This window comes from Lactuca sativa, chromosome 3, assembly GCF_002870075.4.
Source record: "Lactuca sativa cultivar Salinas chromosome 3, Lsat_Salinas_v11, whole genome shotgun sequence".
Taxonomy (NCBI): domain Eukaryota; kingdom Viridiplantae; phylum Streptophyta; class Magnoliopsida; order Asterales; family Asteraceae; genus Lactuca; species Lactuca sativa.
In genome coordinates, this window is record NC_056625.2 from 49,757,415 (window position 1) to 49,776,072 (window position 18,658).

At 33.0% G+C, this 18,658-nt stretch overlaps 2 protein-coding genes and 1 long non-coding RNA gene across 16 annotated transcripts; 1 reads left to right on the plus strand and 2 right to left on the minus strand.

Annotated features, from left to right (window-relative positions):
- Positions 1 to 405: 405 nt before the first annotated feature.
- LOC111884395 (DExH-box ATP-dependent RNA helicase DExH6) lies at positions 406 to 7,473 on the minus strand. The gene is made up of 11 exons (XM_023880713.2): positions 7,108 to 7,473; positions 6,692 to 6,782; positions 6,261 to 6,576; positions 5,966 to 6,176; positions 5,802 to 5,860; positions 5,549 to 5,710; positions 5,322 to 5,374; positions 5,172 to 5,205; positions 4,976 to 5,065; positions 2,811 to 4,886; positions 406 to 1,135 (listed from the first exon to the last, which is right to left on the minus strand). The coding sequence occupies exons 1-11, from the start codon at positions 7,268 to 7,270 to the stop codon at positions 701 to 703; spliced, it is 3,690 nt and encodes a 1,229-aa protein (XP_023736481.1). The 5' UTR covers positions 7,271 to 7,473; the 3' UTR covers positions 406 to 700.
- Positions 7,474 to 7,942: 469 nt separating this feature from the next.
- LOC111884356 (uncharacterized) lies at positions 7,943 to 12,271 on the plus strand. 14 transcript variants are annotated; one of them, XR_006189085.2, is made up of 8 exons: positions 7,943 to 8,775; positions 8,876 to 8,915; positions 9,162 to 9,605; positions 9,709 to 9,779; positions 10,121 to 10,631; positions 10,717 to 11,254; positions 11,405 to 11,514; positions 11,952 to 12,271. It is a non-coding gene; the product is annotated as an uncharacterized LOC111884356 (long non-coding RNA). The 14 variants fall into 14 exon arrangements; XR_006189082.2 differs by having other exon boundaries at positions 9,162 to 9,779; XR_006189084.2 differs by having other exon boundaries at positions 7,943 to 8,491; positions 8,593 to 8,775; positions 9,162 to 10,631.
- Positions 12,272 to 15,409: 3,138 nt separating this feature from the next.
- Positions 15,410 to 18,260, minus strand: LOC111884426 (cytochrome P450 CYP72A219). Its single transcript, XM_042900484.1, has 5 exons — positions 17,873 to 18,260; positions 17,406 to 17,626; positions 17,053 to 17,294; positions 16,568 to 16,955; positions 15,410 to 15,945 (listed from the first exon to the last, which is right to left on the minus strand). The coding sequence occupies exons 1-5, from the start codon at positions 18,150 to 18,152 to the stop codon at positions 15,520 to 15,522; spliced, it is 1,557 nt and encodes a 518-aa protein (XP_042756418.1). The 5' UTR covers positions 18,153 to 18,260; the 3' UTR covers positions 15,410 to 15,519.
- Positions 18,261 to 18,658: the final 398 nt, after the last annotated feature.

The window sequence follows — 18,658 nt, forward strand, 5'->3', positions numbered from 1 at the left end:
TTAGATAGATACATGTGGGCATATCCTTTCAATTGATGAGTGCAATGCAACAAGTAATGATACAAAAATGCCTACAAATTTTAGGTTTTGATGACTACATAACACGAATCCTATAATAATTGCTCATACTTTGAATGTGAAATTCTCAATAAAACATAGATAACTACGAATCCGTTGCATTATCATATAGAAAGTTATTTGATAACAAACTACAATCTAACAAAAATAAAATCAGTATCCATCGTATATATATAAAAAATAAAAACAGTAAAATATTAGGTGGCCCACTTCCATGTTATAAGTGGTGTTCATGCACCCCTTTAATATACAGAATCCCTGTATTTACATATGTGTGTAAACATAACCTATTGGTAAGGAGGTGAGATTTCATATCACATGAGTACATGAGTTTGAATATCGATCTACATACATACTTGTGCAATACATATACATGTATGTGCATACATACATACATACATTGCTATATCAATAAGACAAATTACGATTGTCCCACCCAAAAAAGTGTGAATAGAGACCTAAAAGCTTGCTCATCCTGTATAAGAAACACACGCACCCTACAATAACAAGCTAACAACACATTCAAAATGGCTGGCTACCACGTCCAACAACATTGTTTACATAAAAGGGTAACCCCATTTGAATCAAAAACCAATTCACATTACATCAAAATACAATCAAATCAAGCTCTGCTTCCACGATGGCGCTTCAAAGAGTCAACCCTCAAACTCGAACCATTCATTTCATTCCTGTTTCTCTCATGAACATTCCCCATGCCACCCTGTGAATTCTGAATCTGATGTTGATTTCTTTGTGTAGAATAAGAAGAAGTAGATGGATGATGATGACCATGATGTCTGGGTCTCCCTGACCATTGTCTCTGTGAATCATTATTATATAAAAGCGATCCAAGAAAGTTGTTTGAATTCTTGAATTTGCCTTTATTTCCGCCAGCTGGCGGCTGCCCGATGTCGGTTTCTCTTACCATTGAAGTCAACGAGTCAACGGATACAAGTGGCGCGTTGATGCCAGCGAGGCCATCGTAAGAAAGTACATTCGCTATTGCGTGTATAGAGGCTGCAAGAAGTTCCGGAAGATCTTTTCCTGGATGTGTAATCTGATGTTTTTTTAAGACGATGTCATTAAATCGTAATCAACTTTCACAACTTACAACATCAATATTAGTACCACCATTGCTACAAATACATTTATTCTAGTGATTCAAATTGGGTGAAAAGAGACGTAAATGTGGATTTATGTAACAATGTTTGGTTATATAATTGAAAAAAAGTATTGAGTGATTGCATAGGATTGAGGGTTAAATGTGAAATATACAAGATGCAACATTTTACCAATTGTTTAACCCGTTGAAATGTGGTGTACCTCACATAAGGATCTAATAACAATTGTGGCTTTAGTTTGTTAGCAAGGGCAATTAGGTACATTCTCCTATTAGATCAGTTAGGTGGGTGCTAATAAAGAATAAATAGGAGCTTGGTGTAGTTGGTTAGTAACTTTTCGTCTTAACCATTTGAATGCTTGTGAAACCTTGTGCAGTCCTTTCAATTTCCATTCAATTCTAAATACAACTACAATTAGTCAGTTCTAGTTCTATGCATCAGTGTACAACAGTTATCAACCGTGACTGCAATATCATTGGACGCCTTCCAAGTGTTCGATGAAATGTGAGACATAAACGAAGATTGATTCCAAAACTTGATTATTGTTTGACCTCCATCCCTAATTAATCCTCTTCTGATGTTGCTTCTCTTACATGTTCAACTAGTGCTCTACTTTTTTTCAATTTTTCTTCCTCAAATTCTTCCTTATTTAAAATTCTCTTATCCGGTTCTTTGGATCGACTTAGGGCAAATAATTGATGAGCCTCTATATGAAGACTGCATTCGATTTAATCGAATCTTGATACAATTTTGATTTGTATGACTTGCAACGAATAACAATGCCCTCATTCTTTCCAATTCTCCTACGAAATTGATTTCGTAACTTGTTTCCATGGCTCAAACTTGCTCTAATACCAATCATTGTACACTTATATATACAACTGGCTGGTTTTATTAAGAACTAAATGAATGACTCGAAATTGAAAGGATTACATAAGGTTTCACTAGCATTCATTTTGTTAAGACCAAAAGCTACTAACCAACTACACCCAACTCCTATTTATACTTTACTAGCACCGACCTAACTGATGTAATAGGAGAATGACCTCATTGCCCTTGCTAACAAACTAAATCCATAATTATTAATATATGATCCTTTTACGAGGGATACCAAAATGTGGCTACATAACTTGTATTAATTGAATAAATTGGTACACAATGAAACATTGTTGCATAAATAAGCATTCAACCAATGCCACATCATTAGGTAACCGGTTTCTTAGTTAAAATGTTGCATATTTTGGTCCTAGAATAATACGTGGTTGCATAAATTAGTATTTAATTCTAGAGCACATTGTTGGTAATATCAACGTAATTTACTCTCGCTACCAACAAGAGCAATATACTTTGTTTTTTTACCCATAATAGCAACATACTTACATTTCTTCGCTAGTAATAACAATGTTTTTTTAACCATTAGTAGTAATGTAGTTACATTTTGTTACTATCATTAGAAAAATAGAAGTACGTTGCTATTATAGGAAAGAAACTGTAAGTACATTGTTATTATGGGTTACATATTGCTATATTAGTAAAAAAAATTAAGTATGTTGCTATAACGGGTAAGAAAAAGAAAATAGATTGCTATTATGGATATATGTAGTTATGTACCTTAAACATGATTGCAGCAGACAGCCTTTCTCTTAAACAATATATCTGAGCAACATCAAGAGCTGTAGACTCAAATGAAAGCCACCTGTCCGCAACAACTTTGACCACATTCTCAGGGTCAGACATAAGTCTATCTCCCTTTTCCCCATCATAACCCTCTTCATCATCACTACCCCCAAAGCTGGCATCATCATCATCATCATCGCTGACATCATCAAGTGGGGCCACAGCAATCTCAGTAGCCAACAATAACAAAGGAAGTGGTCCAACAATACTACAATTCTTAATATGCAAACCCCCATCTCCACGTGTTATCTCATCATATATCACCAAAGGACAATAATCTTTCTTCTTGAAAGTCAACTTAGAGTTGACTGACTGAGGGTGCAATCTCACCTTATCATTGTTTGCATTTTCAATAACAATTCTTTTTGCATTTTTTTTCGGTGGATGTAATTTTCCCACCATAGGGTACAACCCTGCAACAAGAACCGCATGAATCACACCAATATCCTGAGCATTTGCACTAAACCTTGAAGAATTTTCAGGAATAAATCCGTTTCTATAAAGTTCATTTTGAAGTTGCTTTCGCATTCCAAACAACATATTCATAACACCTCCAGACACAAAATATTGAGCACAGAATCTCGATTCTTGTCCCCTTTGTTTGGCGTTTTTCCAGCATTCAAAAGCTGCTATTGTGGCTAATTGATCACCATGTCCACCGTATAATGAAGCTAACTCACATTTAGCATTTGCTGCTTTTCTTTTATCATTTGGTAACATTGGAAGGGTGAAAGGGTCTCTATAGTCATTTGCACAAGCTAAAGTCAACGCAGGGTCAATGCAGTCCATGGATATAGCAAAAAGAAGCATTTTGCTTGTTAATGGATGAACAGGGATAGACCCGAGTTTTTCCCCGAGTTCTGTGAGTTCTTCATTTGGTGATAAAGCTCCAATATCTTGAAGAACAGTAATCGCATTATGGATAGCTTCTGAAACAGGTGGATCTAATGTTTTTTTCAAGAAATCTTCTATTTTGCATCCTGGATCAAGAATCTTTACCTGTAAACAAAGTTCTTCAATTGGTGTTCTCTTAATCTCGGGCACTTGGAATTCGGGCAGGGAAGCTGCCCGAAGTTTTGAATACAAATGATAACATATTCCAGGCTGGCATCTTCCTGCCCGACCCTCTCGTTGCTTTGCACTTGCTTGTGAGATCCAAGAAGATTGAAGAGTTGAAACTTTATTATACGGGTCATAGCTTTTTTCTTTCATCCTTCCACTATCTATCACAAAAACAACATCATCAATCGTGACAGCTGTCTCAGCTATATTGGTTGACAGAATGATTTTCCTGCAACCCTGTGGAGGCCTTTTGAAGACCTTCTTTTGTTCTATAGATGGAACCATGGAATGAAGAGCCAATATCAAAAACTTGGAAGAATCTTTAAACAGAGCACTAGAGGTTAATCTGTCACGTGCTTTATTTATATCATCCCACCCTGGTAGAAAAACAAGAACAGCTCCATCTTGTGATTCTGTACATATTTTTCTTAATAATTGTTCTATAAGGATAACATCGATTAATTCAGGGTTCACGTCTTGTAAGTATCTATCGAGTAAAACCTGTTCTTCTTTGGAATCTTTGGAACCTACTGAGGTTCCGTTTACATGTTTTCTTAAAATCTCAGAAGTTTCATTTTGGTTTTCATGTTGGGCCCACGCAAGTGCGGTTTTTCCTTCTTTATCTTGTAAATGACAGTTGGCACCCAAAGAGAGAAGCATGCACATGTCACCTACTCTTCCTTTTCTAGCAAACACCATTAATGGTGTAACCCCAGTTACAGAATGCTGAAAATTGAGAAAATTTTCTCCACCACTTGAAACAATATCTAAAAGAGAGTCAATCTCATCGGTTGACCAAGCTATGTGAATTGCTTCTTCAAGGGCAAGTTTGAATTCTTCAGTTAATTGGGAGTTTTCATCGACATTTGTTTTTGAAGTGCAATCAAGGTGACAATCTTTTTTTGACTTCACAAGCAAAAGTACATCTTCTAAATAGAGCCTTTTCACCTGATATATTAGACATGCAAAAAAGGTCACCAAAGAAATTGGATGCCATAAACCGGATAAAAAGATTCAGGGTTAGAATGGGAATTTACATTGTAAGTGAAGCCAGGGACACGTATGATTGGGCAACCTCCAAAGTACTGAGAAAATCGCTCAGCATCAAGTGTAGCACTCATCAATACCTTTCAAAATATGATTAGGATTAATCTTTTTGTGGTAAATCAAAAAGTGCATAATTATAGACAAAAAAGTGAAAGATATGAAAAAAAATAACTAAATCATACTCACCACACGTAGATGAGGATATAATGGAAGCATATCTCTGTGAAGAAAACCCTAAATTAGAACATGTACCCGAATACCAATATTGGCAATGTATTTTATTTTTATCCATAACAGCAACATACTTATATGTAAAAGTAAAAGCCTAAAAGGTACCTGATGATTGTTAGCATAAAATCAGAGAATCTGTCCCTCTCATGAATTTCATCCTGCAAAAAATTGTAGCCCCCATTAAATATAGCAATTGATAATGCAATCCCTATTCCAAATTCAAATTCTTTCCAAAAACAGCAAAAACTGAAGTCTTTAGATGCTAAATGAACATATCTTTAAATAAAAACAGAATGTAATTCTAACACATCACATTTAAAATAGATTTATACCACAATGATGTGAGTGATGTCAGGAAATGTATCCTTGACCATCTTTGCTGAGGCTTCTCTTCCAGATCTTCCATTGCCAGCTCTTACTAAGACCCTCAATAAGACACCATTCGTGCAAAACACAATAGATGAATGTCTTCCACCTTTGTTCTCCAATCTTATCTAGGGTTTTTTCACCATAAGATCATAAATAATAAAAGATGAAAAGATAATGAAACCAACAATCAATGAAGTTACCAATTCTATACTGTACCTTGTATCCAACACTCTCTCCAATAGATTCACCTCTTTCATGAGATATTCTTTCAGCAACTACAAAAAAACATAGCATGAAATAAACAATCATATAAACCTAGTAAAGACAGAAACATAATTTGCTATATGTGTTATAAAGACCAGAACTTGAGTGATGGATACCTGATATTGCAGAGATCCGACGTGGTTGGGTGCAGACTATTTTACATGCACTGCCCTTACCCCACATATAATCCAACAAATACTGAGGCACCTGTGTTGTCTTTCCACACCCAGTTTCACCAGATATGAGAACAATCTGATGAGATTCTATTGTTGATGTAATAACATCCTTAAAGGATGCAATTGGAAGTTTGTACCTATCTTCAGTAATCTACAAAGCAAGAATATAGAACACAAATCATGATATGAGGAAAAGGAAGTATACGGTGTCTTTATAAAGTGTCAGATGAAAAACCTGTTTCAATTTGAGGTCTGATTCCATTCTGGCAACAACTGAATTAAACTTTTCAGCAATTTCAGCCTTTTTCATTGAAGGTTTGCAAAGAATATCATCCGTCTTTGTTCGTATGTTATCAGTATTTTTCTTAGATGTGGACATGATCTTTTCACCCTCCCCTTGATCACCAGGTGGATAAAGAGAAAAAAAGTCCCTCAAAACTACTTTTCCCTCTTCTGAAAATGTAAAAGAAGTGAGATCGTTATTGGTTTTGACATTCTTTGGCTTCCCCTTGAACTTGTAAACTGTAACACGCCTGTTCCCTGATTTAGGCCTACAAAAATCCAGGTAGTCAAATTCTCAGGAAAAGACTATGAATTTGAAAATATGCAATAAACCTAAGAGCAGGTTTTTGTATTGTTTTAATATGTGTAACAAGCAATACTCACCCAGAACTTGCCGACTTCATACCCATCTTTCTGCATAACTTGTGTACCTCAGCACGTTCAAAGTTTGTAAGGTTGGCTTCAAATGTGTATGCTGAAACCATTAAATATGGAAGCTACATGAATTTCATTCCTCATTAAATAGCACTATGAATTTAAAAGTATGAACATACATAATTTCATGAGCAGAATGAGCATCGAATAGTTAAAAGTTAACAGAACATTAATTCAGACGAATAAACAAAGAGTCTATGTACAGATGACCAAACCATTCAATTGTTCAATCAGGGCCTCAATTATAAGCATGCTACAGATATTTCTCAAATAGCAAGTCTCATGAGGTATCGCATTTCATGTATGTAAACAGAACATGAAACATTTACATCCTGTTCCATTTCTTGTGGAGATTTTTGTCTTACCTTCATCATTGGATGCCCGAAACTGTTCAAGTGTCCGTCGAATATGAATACGAGTGGACTCAGCAATCACAGGGTTTTGCTGCTGCTGTTGCTGTTGTTGTTGTTGTCCTCCGCCTCTCTTTCGCCTTTTCTTGGTTGATGAACTTGATGGCGCTGGCATCATTGTTGCTTCCTGAATCTGGATTACCGTTCCCTTCGTAGAGGAATCAGTTGTATGAGGAGATTTCTTCGGTGTCACACCACTTCGTGGTAAATGTGCGTAGAATATTGCAGAAAGAGAGAGCGGTATGTACTATGGAGGTAGGTTGCTTCCAAGGGAATCCGATTGGAGTTTTCCGTATCCAATTTGTACGTTAGAAACCCTATTCGGTTCATTACCACGTACCAAATGGCTCTCGATTATTATTAATATTATTATTATTTTTTGTTATTATTAGTTTGTATTATAAAATTAAAAATTATTAACTAATTATTTTAAATAAATTATTAATTAAAAGATATCTTTTTAGTTATATAAAATTATAATCGTTGATTTAATAAATACATAAAATTATCATATGTATTAATTTTATTTTAAATTTTATTCTAATACTATTAATTTAATGTAATTACAATAAAATTTTAAATTTTGAAATTTAAAATAAATAATCAATAAATTGACAAATAAAATGTTATTAATTAGAATGTCTAATAAAATGATCTCATGAGAATAAACATATTTTTTATTAGAATAAATAGAATAAATTATTATTATTATTATTATTATTATTATATTAAAGATGTCCAAACTTAGCAACGGTGTACTCCATCATTTTTTTTTTGTCTATTTTCGTCCTTGTAGTTTTCGTTGGTTGCAGTTTCAAATTGTTTTTTGTAGGGGCATTTTATGTCATCGTTGGATTTGTTGATGTTTATCTTAGCGACTTTCTGGAATTTTCCACCGCCTCTCCGATCAAATGTCCTTTCTATTCTCTCTTCCCATTCCACTGTTCTTTCCGACCAGATATCTATTTTGTGTCCACCACCTCTCAAGCCATCCGGTCCATCTCCATCTTTTCCGTACTATGTCGAACTTAACTTCCTCCATTTTGCGTCGTCTAAAACTTTCCCTAATTATTTGCTCTGTCCCTTGGGTTATTTACTTCCACCAGAGTCAGTTACTGCTTGATCTCAAACCTTTCTCTAATTTCAGTTCACCGCTCCACAAAACACGAATTGAAATTCTTCCATCGTCGATCCATACTCATAGTCTCCTCCTCCTTTAGCCACCCAACCCAGGCACCGTTTTCAGCCATAAATCAGTTGAAGGAATACCCTCAAATTTCCCGTTTGGAGGTGAACGGTGACCATGAACGCACCATTGCCGGCCCCCTTCGCTTCTCAGGTGCCCCGAAATTCTCCATTGTTGCTTCTTCAGACTTCCTTCACCAGGTTCATACTGTATAATCTTCGTTTCTTTGTTATTTTTCTGTTACGTTTGTTTAGGTTTAGGTTTCGTATGTCTGATTTTCGAAGTTGGGTTATCTGATGTTGTAATTGGGTTTTGTTGTGGTTGTGGTTCTTATCTACTCCACTCGTTTCCTCGCAATACCACCGTCTGACGTTGTTGCGGCTGTGGACTTTCTTCATATGAATCATACGTCTCGCCGTTTTTTGGTTTCGATTTGGGTACGTTTGTTGTGGTTTCTTTTTGATTTTGAACTACCTGTTTGTAGACTCCTCTCCCTGTTTGTTTATGTACAGTTTTGAATTTTGGTTTGCTTTACAGCTATGGGTTTTGATTGGGCCTTTTGGAATTCCGTTTCAAGGTATTTCTCAATCTCTTTCGGATTCCATTTCAAGATATGGGTTTTGTGTTCTCTTTGTTGTACCTAATTAGAAGGTGAAAACCTATTAGGCTAGCATTTGGCTTTTTGGATTTATAAATATATATGATTTGATTTCGTTAGTTAAAGAAACAATCACCTGCTTCATGTGAGTTTTTTTGTGCTTTGTTTTGTAATTTTTAATGTTTAAACTCATTGATTTTGATTTCTTTTTTTGAAATTCGTCAGGAAATTGACAGATAAATCATTGTTGAAAGTTCAATTGATCTGAAAATAGATCGACTGATGCTGCAATTGGACATCTTTCAAACTATTGTTGAGGAATTCAAATAATGAAGCTATTTAAGAATGTATTTTTAATTTTAATTGTGTAAATATATGAAATAAACCTTATGTGATGTTCTTTTTGCAAGATTAAAGAAGACCCTTTAATCCTTTTTCACCTCTGTTGCATATCGCTTACACCACCAAAGCTATGTATGTTCATTTTTTATGTGGTGGCGTCTCCGATGCCGGTGATAGCACCGTCTGGGAATCCTGGATTTTTTTTCTTGATGGATTCTTATTGAAGACTCCATTTCCCGTTTCTTTATCTTCTCCATATGTTGACTATCTACTTTTTTCAGGTATCATGTTTATTGTGGGAATAATGAGCTTGGTCGACGACTAAAGGTGCTCATTTTGACTTTTCAACTTCAAAATTGTTTGACTTATTTATCAATTTTACTACAATTTTTTAAAAAAAAACCAAGAACAAACATATTCCAAAACCCAGGAGCCACGGTAGGAGTATCCCAAAGGAAAGAAGTGGTAATTTCCAATCCTCTTCTGTGATAAAAATTAAAGGTAATTTCTGAAATTAAGTCCAAGTCTTGAATAAAAAAAATATATGACATTAATGAATGGATTTTGGTTAAAAAAAGAATGCTTGGAAAATGTTTATAACCTATAAAGAATTAAGTGAAAGGGTAAATTAGTTCATTTTGACAACTTTGAATTTCTATCAAAGTCAAACATAGAATGCAAAATGAAAATTACTTTGAATGCTCTTAATGTATGTTGGAATTGAGTTCCGGTTCATAAAGTACTATTGGTAATAAATTAGAAACATAAAATAATCAAACAATCTGAGCTTTTGAGCTTAGCGATAAGTTGATTAAAGGGTACAAATTTGGCTTTTGTAAAAGCCATGCAAAAACGATGGAGAAGTGTAGATGGCGTAAAACAAGGGCGGTGGAGGAGGAAAGCAATGAATGAACAAGAAGTACAAAAGAAAGCATTAGTGATCCAGAAGCGTAACTGTTCACGAATATGTTCAGCCTTTTTAACCTATAGATATGAGATTATTTTTTAGAAGCTGTAACTGTTCATAAACATATTCATTTTTATTCTATATATTAATGTCCTGTTACACCATCATATTTTGAACTTTTTCTTCTTTTGACACTTTAAGATTTTTAGCAATCGCTTTGGTCCAACTTCCCTTTTCCAACTTTGGTAACAGGTTTTGTTCTTTTTAATATTTTTTTAACCTATACAATTAAGATTTCAAGCTTGCTGACTAGGTGTTTCTCATTTTACCTATAACCAATCCAAAAGAAAAAAGAATCTTATGCATGAATAAAGTAGATTTGGTGGAGAAAGAAAAGAGTTATTCAAGGTTGCTGACCAGTTTAGAGATCTTCCTAGATATGAACTGTACGTTTCCCTTTTGTGTAATATGTTTCTTTTCATCCCCGTTTTGCCCCTGAATTTACAATTATGTGCTCTTTTGTTCATGTAGGTGTTTCATGATTTTTGGACTTAAGGGTTCTGGCGGAAAAGATCTCATATAATATTTGATGAAACAGGGAAGCTTTCAATAATTTTCATGTTTAATGCTATTTTTCGTATAGTTTTGCTGCTGATAATTTTGTGTATTTGTCGGTGTATGCAATTTTTTATGTTAGCCAGTTAAAACACCATGGGATGAAGATCTTCTCATCATCATGGCCCAAAATGTCATCAAGAACATATCAATTGAAGTGGTTAAAGAAAAGTTTACACACCGTATACATCGGGTATTATAATTATATAATATATTCTTATCATGATAATATTTTTCTTATTGGAACCTTTTAAGAATAATCAAATTACCACTTATAGTCCTCCAATAGTTTTGCTGCTGATAATTTTGTGTATTTGTCGGTGTATGCAATTTTTTATGTTAGCCAGTTAAAACACCATGGGATGAAGATCTTCTCATCATCATGGCCCAAAATGTCATCAAGAACATATCAATTGAAGTGGTTAAAGAAAAGTTTACACACCGTATACATCGGGTATTATAATTATATAATATATTCTTATCATGATAATATTTTTCTTATTGGAACCTTTTAAGAATAATCAAATTACCACTTATAGTCCTCCAATAGTTTTGCTGCTGATAATTTTGTGTATTTGTCGGTGTATGCAATTTTTTATGTTAGCTAGTTAAAACACCATGGGTGAAGATCTTCTCATCATCATGGCCCAAAATGTCATCAAGAACATATCAATTGAAGTGGTTAGAGAAAAGTTTACACACTGTATACATCGGGTATTATAATTATATAATATATTCTTATCATGATAATATTTTTCTTATTGGAACCTTTTAAGAATAATCAAATTACCACTTATAGTCTTTTAAGAATGACCAAATTACCACTTATAGTCCTCCAATAGAATAAATTTTCAGTCTTAACTTTAAATTGTAACAAGAAATTCCATATGATGTTGAATATCGATTATTAGATTGGAAGGAATTGCATGATGAGTCTATAAAGATTGAGTACCATTTCATTGGAACACTATACTTAGGAAGAAAGATTCTAAAATAGGGTAATCTACTTTCATATCATAACTTAACTCACCTCCGCCTTTCTAAATACAAGAAATAGTAGCATACTTTCGCTTAACTGTGTATTACAACATCCATCCTAATTTTGTTTCTTTCTATTACAAATAAATGAATCAATTTTTTTTGACAAACAGATGCATAACAATCACAAGAAGAGTGAGGTCCCAAGATTCTTATGAAGTATGGGCGTTTTGTTGGTTACACTTGCCTCCATCTACTATCTTTAATTTCCACATACTCTTTTGGAGGAACTGGAGGCTTTTCTGGTGTTCCTTGGCTTGTTTTCAAGTGATATTTTCATTTGATTATAAATTATCGTGGATTTTATTATTGTTGTTGATTTTTTGGTCATAAATAAGGTGTATTTTGCAGATAGGGTGGTCAAAAAGTAGACAAGTACTTTGCTACACTTTGAAAAAATGTGATTTCTATCTATCACTGATTTTCATTGGTCTCCTTTTGATCCTATTTTTGCATTCCTTGTACGTGAACAAGGTGGTGGACATCAACATGCTACATTAAGTTCCTTTTCAAGTTTGCAACATTTTTAATTTTTTGCTAAATTTGAAACTAATACTATCATTTTGTTTATTATGGACCTCTAATTACAACTACTCACCTTTAATAATTATTTATTTTAATCTTGGATGTGACATGGAAGCATTTGTATAAATGCAATAAATAACAACATACTTTGAATTTTCATGTCTTTTTTCTGTTGTTTGGATTTTCTATTGATTTTTTTCTCCAACAACCTAACCACATTGCCATTAGGTGCATTTTCTATTTTTTGTACTAAAATGCCTAAATAGCAATGTACTTTGAAGTTGTACCTATTTTTTTTTTTCTGTTTTTTTACATTGCCATTTGGTGACTTTTCCATTTTTATGTTATGAATGCAGTAAATAGCACTGTTCTTTCAATTTACAAAAATTTCCCTGTTTTTATTGAAATTTTTTTTCGTAAAACTTACGCATGGCCAAAGAGGGTATTTTTGATGATCACTATGAAGGTCACTTTCAGCTTAGGCAGAATATTCCTTCACATGTTAAAAATCATTCTTACCTCTCACTAACATTCTAATATTCACGGATGTTTCATTTTGTGTTAAGCTTACTTATTCACCCGTTGTCGTTACAAATAAATATATTGAATTTTACTTGGATCCTTTTCTTTGTTTATTGAAGCTTATTCTAAAAAAAATAGACAAATCCATGCTTTTTTTCCCAGGTTTTGTCGTAGTGAATCATCTTCCTACGGTTTATGGTTATCAAAATGAAAATGCATTGTCCTTTCATTGTACCAGATGACAAAAATAACATTACGTTGCCTTTTTCATCAACACCAACATTACCAGATAACACAAAATACATAGTGCTATTTTTTTAACATGCTTGATTTACAATTTCATGGAATGGCCGAACATCAAGCTTTTTTAAATGCACCAATTTGATACCAAGTGTAGATGATTTAAATGCACCAAAAACATTGATCTAAAATATCCTTACTATTTAAATGCACCAAACATGTAAATGCATTGACCAAATATAGAATTTTTACTGTTAGGAGTAAATTTAGGCTTTTCATGCTCTTCGTTGGCTTAACAACTAACAAAATTGCCATTTTTTCTGAGTTTTGTTGATATTGATACATTCAAATTTGTTACTTGGATTTTGCAGATCACAATTTGATACCAGCATCACTCCCATATTTCAATAAGATGGAAACTAGAATAAATTCAAATTTTAGGAAATTATACTGCAAGAATGGGCACACATGTTTTTTTGTTGTACTATTACTTTTGAAGTTGAAATCACCATACATTAGATTAGATTGGTTTAAATATTGATAATTCAAGTACAATTAAGTTTATAAATAGATAAATATGTATTTTATAGGGAGGGATTATTTATGATGTTTTTTTAAAGTAGACCGTTTCAACATTTTGTAAACATGAAATATTTTTTGAAATAACTAAAAGTTTTCCTAATTATAGCAATGTACATCGAAAGTATAATGCTATAACAGAAAACCAACACCTTACATACCACGCAACGCGCGGGAAACCTTCTAGTTATTATTATAGATTTACACGTACCAATGTTTATGTGATCTGTCACTTTTCTTTGTATTGATAATACATTTTTTGTAAAAAATATCCTTATGATCATCATTAATTTTTCTTTCAAACAAGATTTTTAATCCTATATTATGATAAAAATATAAATGGATATATACAATAAAGTCTCAATATTTTCATTGATTTGACAAGAAAATCATAAACTTTATTTTTTTGACAGTAAAGTCCTAATTACCGGCAGTTTTTGACACGTTTACCTTTTGTTTTTTCTTGGTTAGCCGGTAATTAGGATTTTACTGTAAAAAAAAATGTTTAGGATTTTCTTGTCAAATCGTGAATTATGACTTTATTGTAAAAAAATAAAGTTTAAGACTTTCTTATCAAATCGTTGAAAATATTAGGACTTTAGTGTATTTTTGTAGCCCAAGAGAGGGTGAGAAGACTTCTAAAGATTTCTTCTTGGTTCGCCACCAAATCTTCCACTAAAAGGAGGGGACAAATTCTACAAACACAAACAACACACACCTAGTCAAAAGGGTGTGAATGTGGAGAAGGGGTAAGAATGATATTTTCGGTTTCTTAGTTCTTCATTTTTTAGGACTGCAAAAAGCCAACACAACAATAGTTCTTTTTTTTTTTCTTGATTGTCTCCATTTTTTTCAATGTCAGTTTGTTGAAATTAAAAAAATTATTTAACAAGAAGCAAACGTGAAGGATTTCAATATGATTTAGCTGACTAGAGCAGATTTCAATAACTAGTATGCTTAAAGACTATCATACCATTAAATATCTAACAAAAAATGATATATACACTAAAGTGCTAATATTTTCAATGATTTAACAAAAAAATCTTAGACTTTATATTTTTTTTGACAGTAAAGTCCTAATTCATAATTTGACAAAAAGTCCTAAACTTTATATTTTTTGACAGTAAAGTCCTAATTACCGGATAACCGGAAAAAAAGGGTAAACATGTTAAAAACTGTCGGTAGTTACGACTTTACTGTAAAAAAAATAAAGTTTAGGACTCTTTTATCATATTTATAAAAATATTGGAACTTTAGTGTATATATTCCAAATATAAATTAATAACTTTTATAATCTAATATGTTCTTTTCAAGTTTAAGCCTCAAGTTAATTGTCTATTTTTTATAATGTTGGTAGAAAATACATAATTGATCAACTAGGGTTATGTTATAATATATGTGGTAAAAATAAAAATAACAATATATTTTTTTATGTATATGCAACACATATACACAACCCCACATACAAAAGTTAGTAATCATAAAAATAGATAGTAAAATACACATCAAAATCAAAAACTAATTCGCCGCAATTTGTCCTTGAGTCTTTTAACATATGTGATGTTTTTTAACACACCATGACTATCCTTTAGGATTTCAATAGGCTACGACTTTTTTGTTTGTTTATTCCTCTTCTAACATAAGATATATCATTATTTGTATGAAGTTTTAAATTTTTATTGTTTAAACTTAGTATTCTTGTGAGTTCATTGTAATTCAAACTTATTCATTTGGTAATGTTGGACTTATTGTACATTTAATACATTAGACAAATCAAATAACAATACATGTAACATGTATTTGCTACAATAACCACTAAAATTTGTGTAAAATCAGTTGAGCACCAAACTGAGGTTGTAGAGAGATAACGGTATGTGGAGCATGAGCGTATGATGGAGAAAGCTCGAAGGAGAAGTATCTTAGAATCATAACAAGTGCCAATTTCGCTTCCAACATAGCAAAGTTTTGCCCAACACATATACGTGGACCCCCTCCAAAAGGGAAGTATGATGCTTGTCCCTTTGTTGCTTTTAACACACCTTCTGCAAATCTCTCAGGCTTGAACTCTGTCACGTCATCACCCCATACATCACTATCATGATGTAAAAGCATCATGTGCAATTGCAGTAGTGAACCTGCGGGTAAAGTTATGTTTCCTAATGTAGTTTCTTCATGAATCATCCGTCCCAATATTGTACCGGGTGGGTATAACCTAAGCACCTCGTGCAAAATCATATTAATCTGCAAACAAAATATTAGTATATAAAATATTATTCTTGTGAAAATTTATTATAATAAAATGTGACCAACTTTTCCTAGAGTAGTTAATTGCTAGTTACTTTTAATTAAAACTCAATAACCTATAAGTGAGAGCATACAAACTTTGCTATGGGGCCGGGCTATAATGATTAACCTTCGTTATGAACTCCGAGACTTAGAGCATCCACAATGTTGAGTTCAATGAGAGAGTTGAATGAAGTGGCAAGTCCATGTGTCATTCAATGGATGAAACTCAACCATTGTGAGATGCCACCTTGACATTCAATGGATTTGGAGTTCAATGGCCATTGAACTCTTCAATGGGAAAAAGGAAAGTTTTAATCCTTAAATATTTACTATAAATTACATTTTATAACATTCTATTGAACTTTGTAGAGCTCAATGCATTGTAGAGAAAATAATAATAGAGTTGTATGAATTTTAGAATGATGATGTGACAATCCATTAAACTCTTTAGAGTTCAATGCATTGTGGATGCCCTTAGGTTGGTATCAAAATAAACTTATTTAATATCTATTATGTGGTTAATTTGGATAAAGTGATTAGTAAACCCTTTGGTAAATCCTAGCACAAAAAAACTTACAACTTTTAGATGACTAAGTCCGTCAATATCTGGTTTTCTTTCTCCAAACACCTTTAAAACTTCATCTCTAGCGCGGTCTTGCCAATTTGTGTGTTGACCTAACAAAATCATTGTCCAAACTAGCAAATTTGCAGTAGTTTCTTGGCCTGCAAAATAGAAGAGTTTGCACTCTTCAATGACTTCATCAATACTAAGTCCAAAATTTTTATCTCCTTGTTGTTTGATCTCTTTGTAGTTGGAATCCAATAATATGCCCAATAAATCGTCACTACTACTTTCCCCTTCTTTCATTGTTGTCACCCGTTTATTAATAATAATTTTTGTTATCGAAGCCTTCACTTCTCTACCAATCTCCTTCATCCTTCGATTGCTCTTTGTAGGCATAAATCTAAAAAGTAAAAACTCATAATTGCTCAGGCCTTTTTGTACAAATAATTAAAAAAGAAGGTTACAAGACCGAAAATATTAATGGAAAGCATACTCACTGAGATCCTGGAATATACAACGATTGTACAATCTTCATAAGTAGCCTTGCTTGCTCTTTTTGAAGCTCAAATATCTTTCTTCCTTCCTGATAGCTGCTACCAAATGCCGTACGTGAAATTACATCACTGGTGAATGTTTGGAGATGAGGATACACATCCACTTCACATGATCCTTCTTTCATTAATTCTTCCCATTTGTTGATCATCTCGTCACAACTTATGTAAAAAGCGGGTATCATATGCTGCAAAAGGAACACCGAATCAGTTTTACATGTGGGGTAAGCTAGAAGTGAAAAAGTAATTTGTTGGCACTTTTGATCTAGTAACTTAGAAAGAAACATGCGCGCATGAACCTTGAGCTTTTCGACATGGAAGGCAGGGTTGATAATCTTTCTATGTTTTACCCATTGATCAGCATCAACACTCGCAATCCCTCTTGCCAGCAACCTCGCTAATGGATTTCCTCCTTTCTGCTTTTGAAATTTGTTATAATTACCCAAAATATCTCGTATTAGTGCAGGTTCTGTTACGTGCACCACAGCTCGTGGCCCAATCCATGTAAAGAAAGCTTTCCCTTTACCTGTTGTAAATATATATTCTCACTCTTTCATTCAACAACTATATATATATATATATATATATATATATATATATATATATATATATATATATATATATATATATATATATATATATATATATATATATATATATATATATATATATATATATATATATATATATATATATATATATGAACTACGACAATGATATTTATCAGCTTTCTTCAATATATATAAATATATAGCTAGTTACATACCATGAGTCTTAAGGGAGTTATGCATAAATGGCATGACACGTGGAACGATATTGTCTGTAAGGTTTATGGGTTTCAATTTGGCATTGGCTGTCATCTGTACCATTTCTTTCACGTCTCCAAATAGAAATTTGTAGGGATTTCCGTTCAGACCTTGTTCTCTCAGGAACTTTTCCATCTTCTTCGGTTTCAACCAAATCCAGTTGAAAATCCTCCATGCATATACCAACATCATCACTCCGACACCACACAACACTGCCTTCATATTTAGGCTTACCTCCATTAATCTCCAGAAGGGGGGTTTACCAATAAGTTTTTTATATATAGCAGTCTAGTCAAAGAAGAATTGTGGTGGTTTTCAGAGTTGAAGTTATAATTAATGAACGGATGGATTCTATATAATGATGCATAATTTTCAATCAAAATCCCTCCGGTTTGAGCTGTTATGGTTAAGCACCATATGTTGTGATTGTTTATCAATAGTCACCCCAAAACAACAAAAGTAAAAACAAGGAAACAGTGTTGTAAACTAATTAGGCCGTGGGGAGTGGTAGAGTCAGCCAAGATATCGGAAAAGTGCTACTAACTCAGCGGCATGTCAACTCCACCCTCAACTCAGTAGATATTGGAAATGATTATCACTCCACGATTTTTTTAAAATTTTTTTTATGATTAAATTAAATAAAAAATAAAATTTAAAATATAATAAAATATTTTACATTAATTGAAACCATATTACATTAATTAAAAAACATAAAAAATTAAACCTAAATTAAAGCTAAATTACTA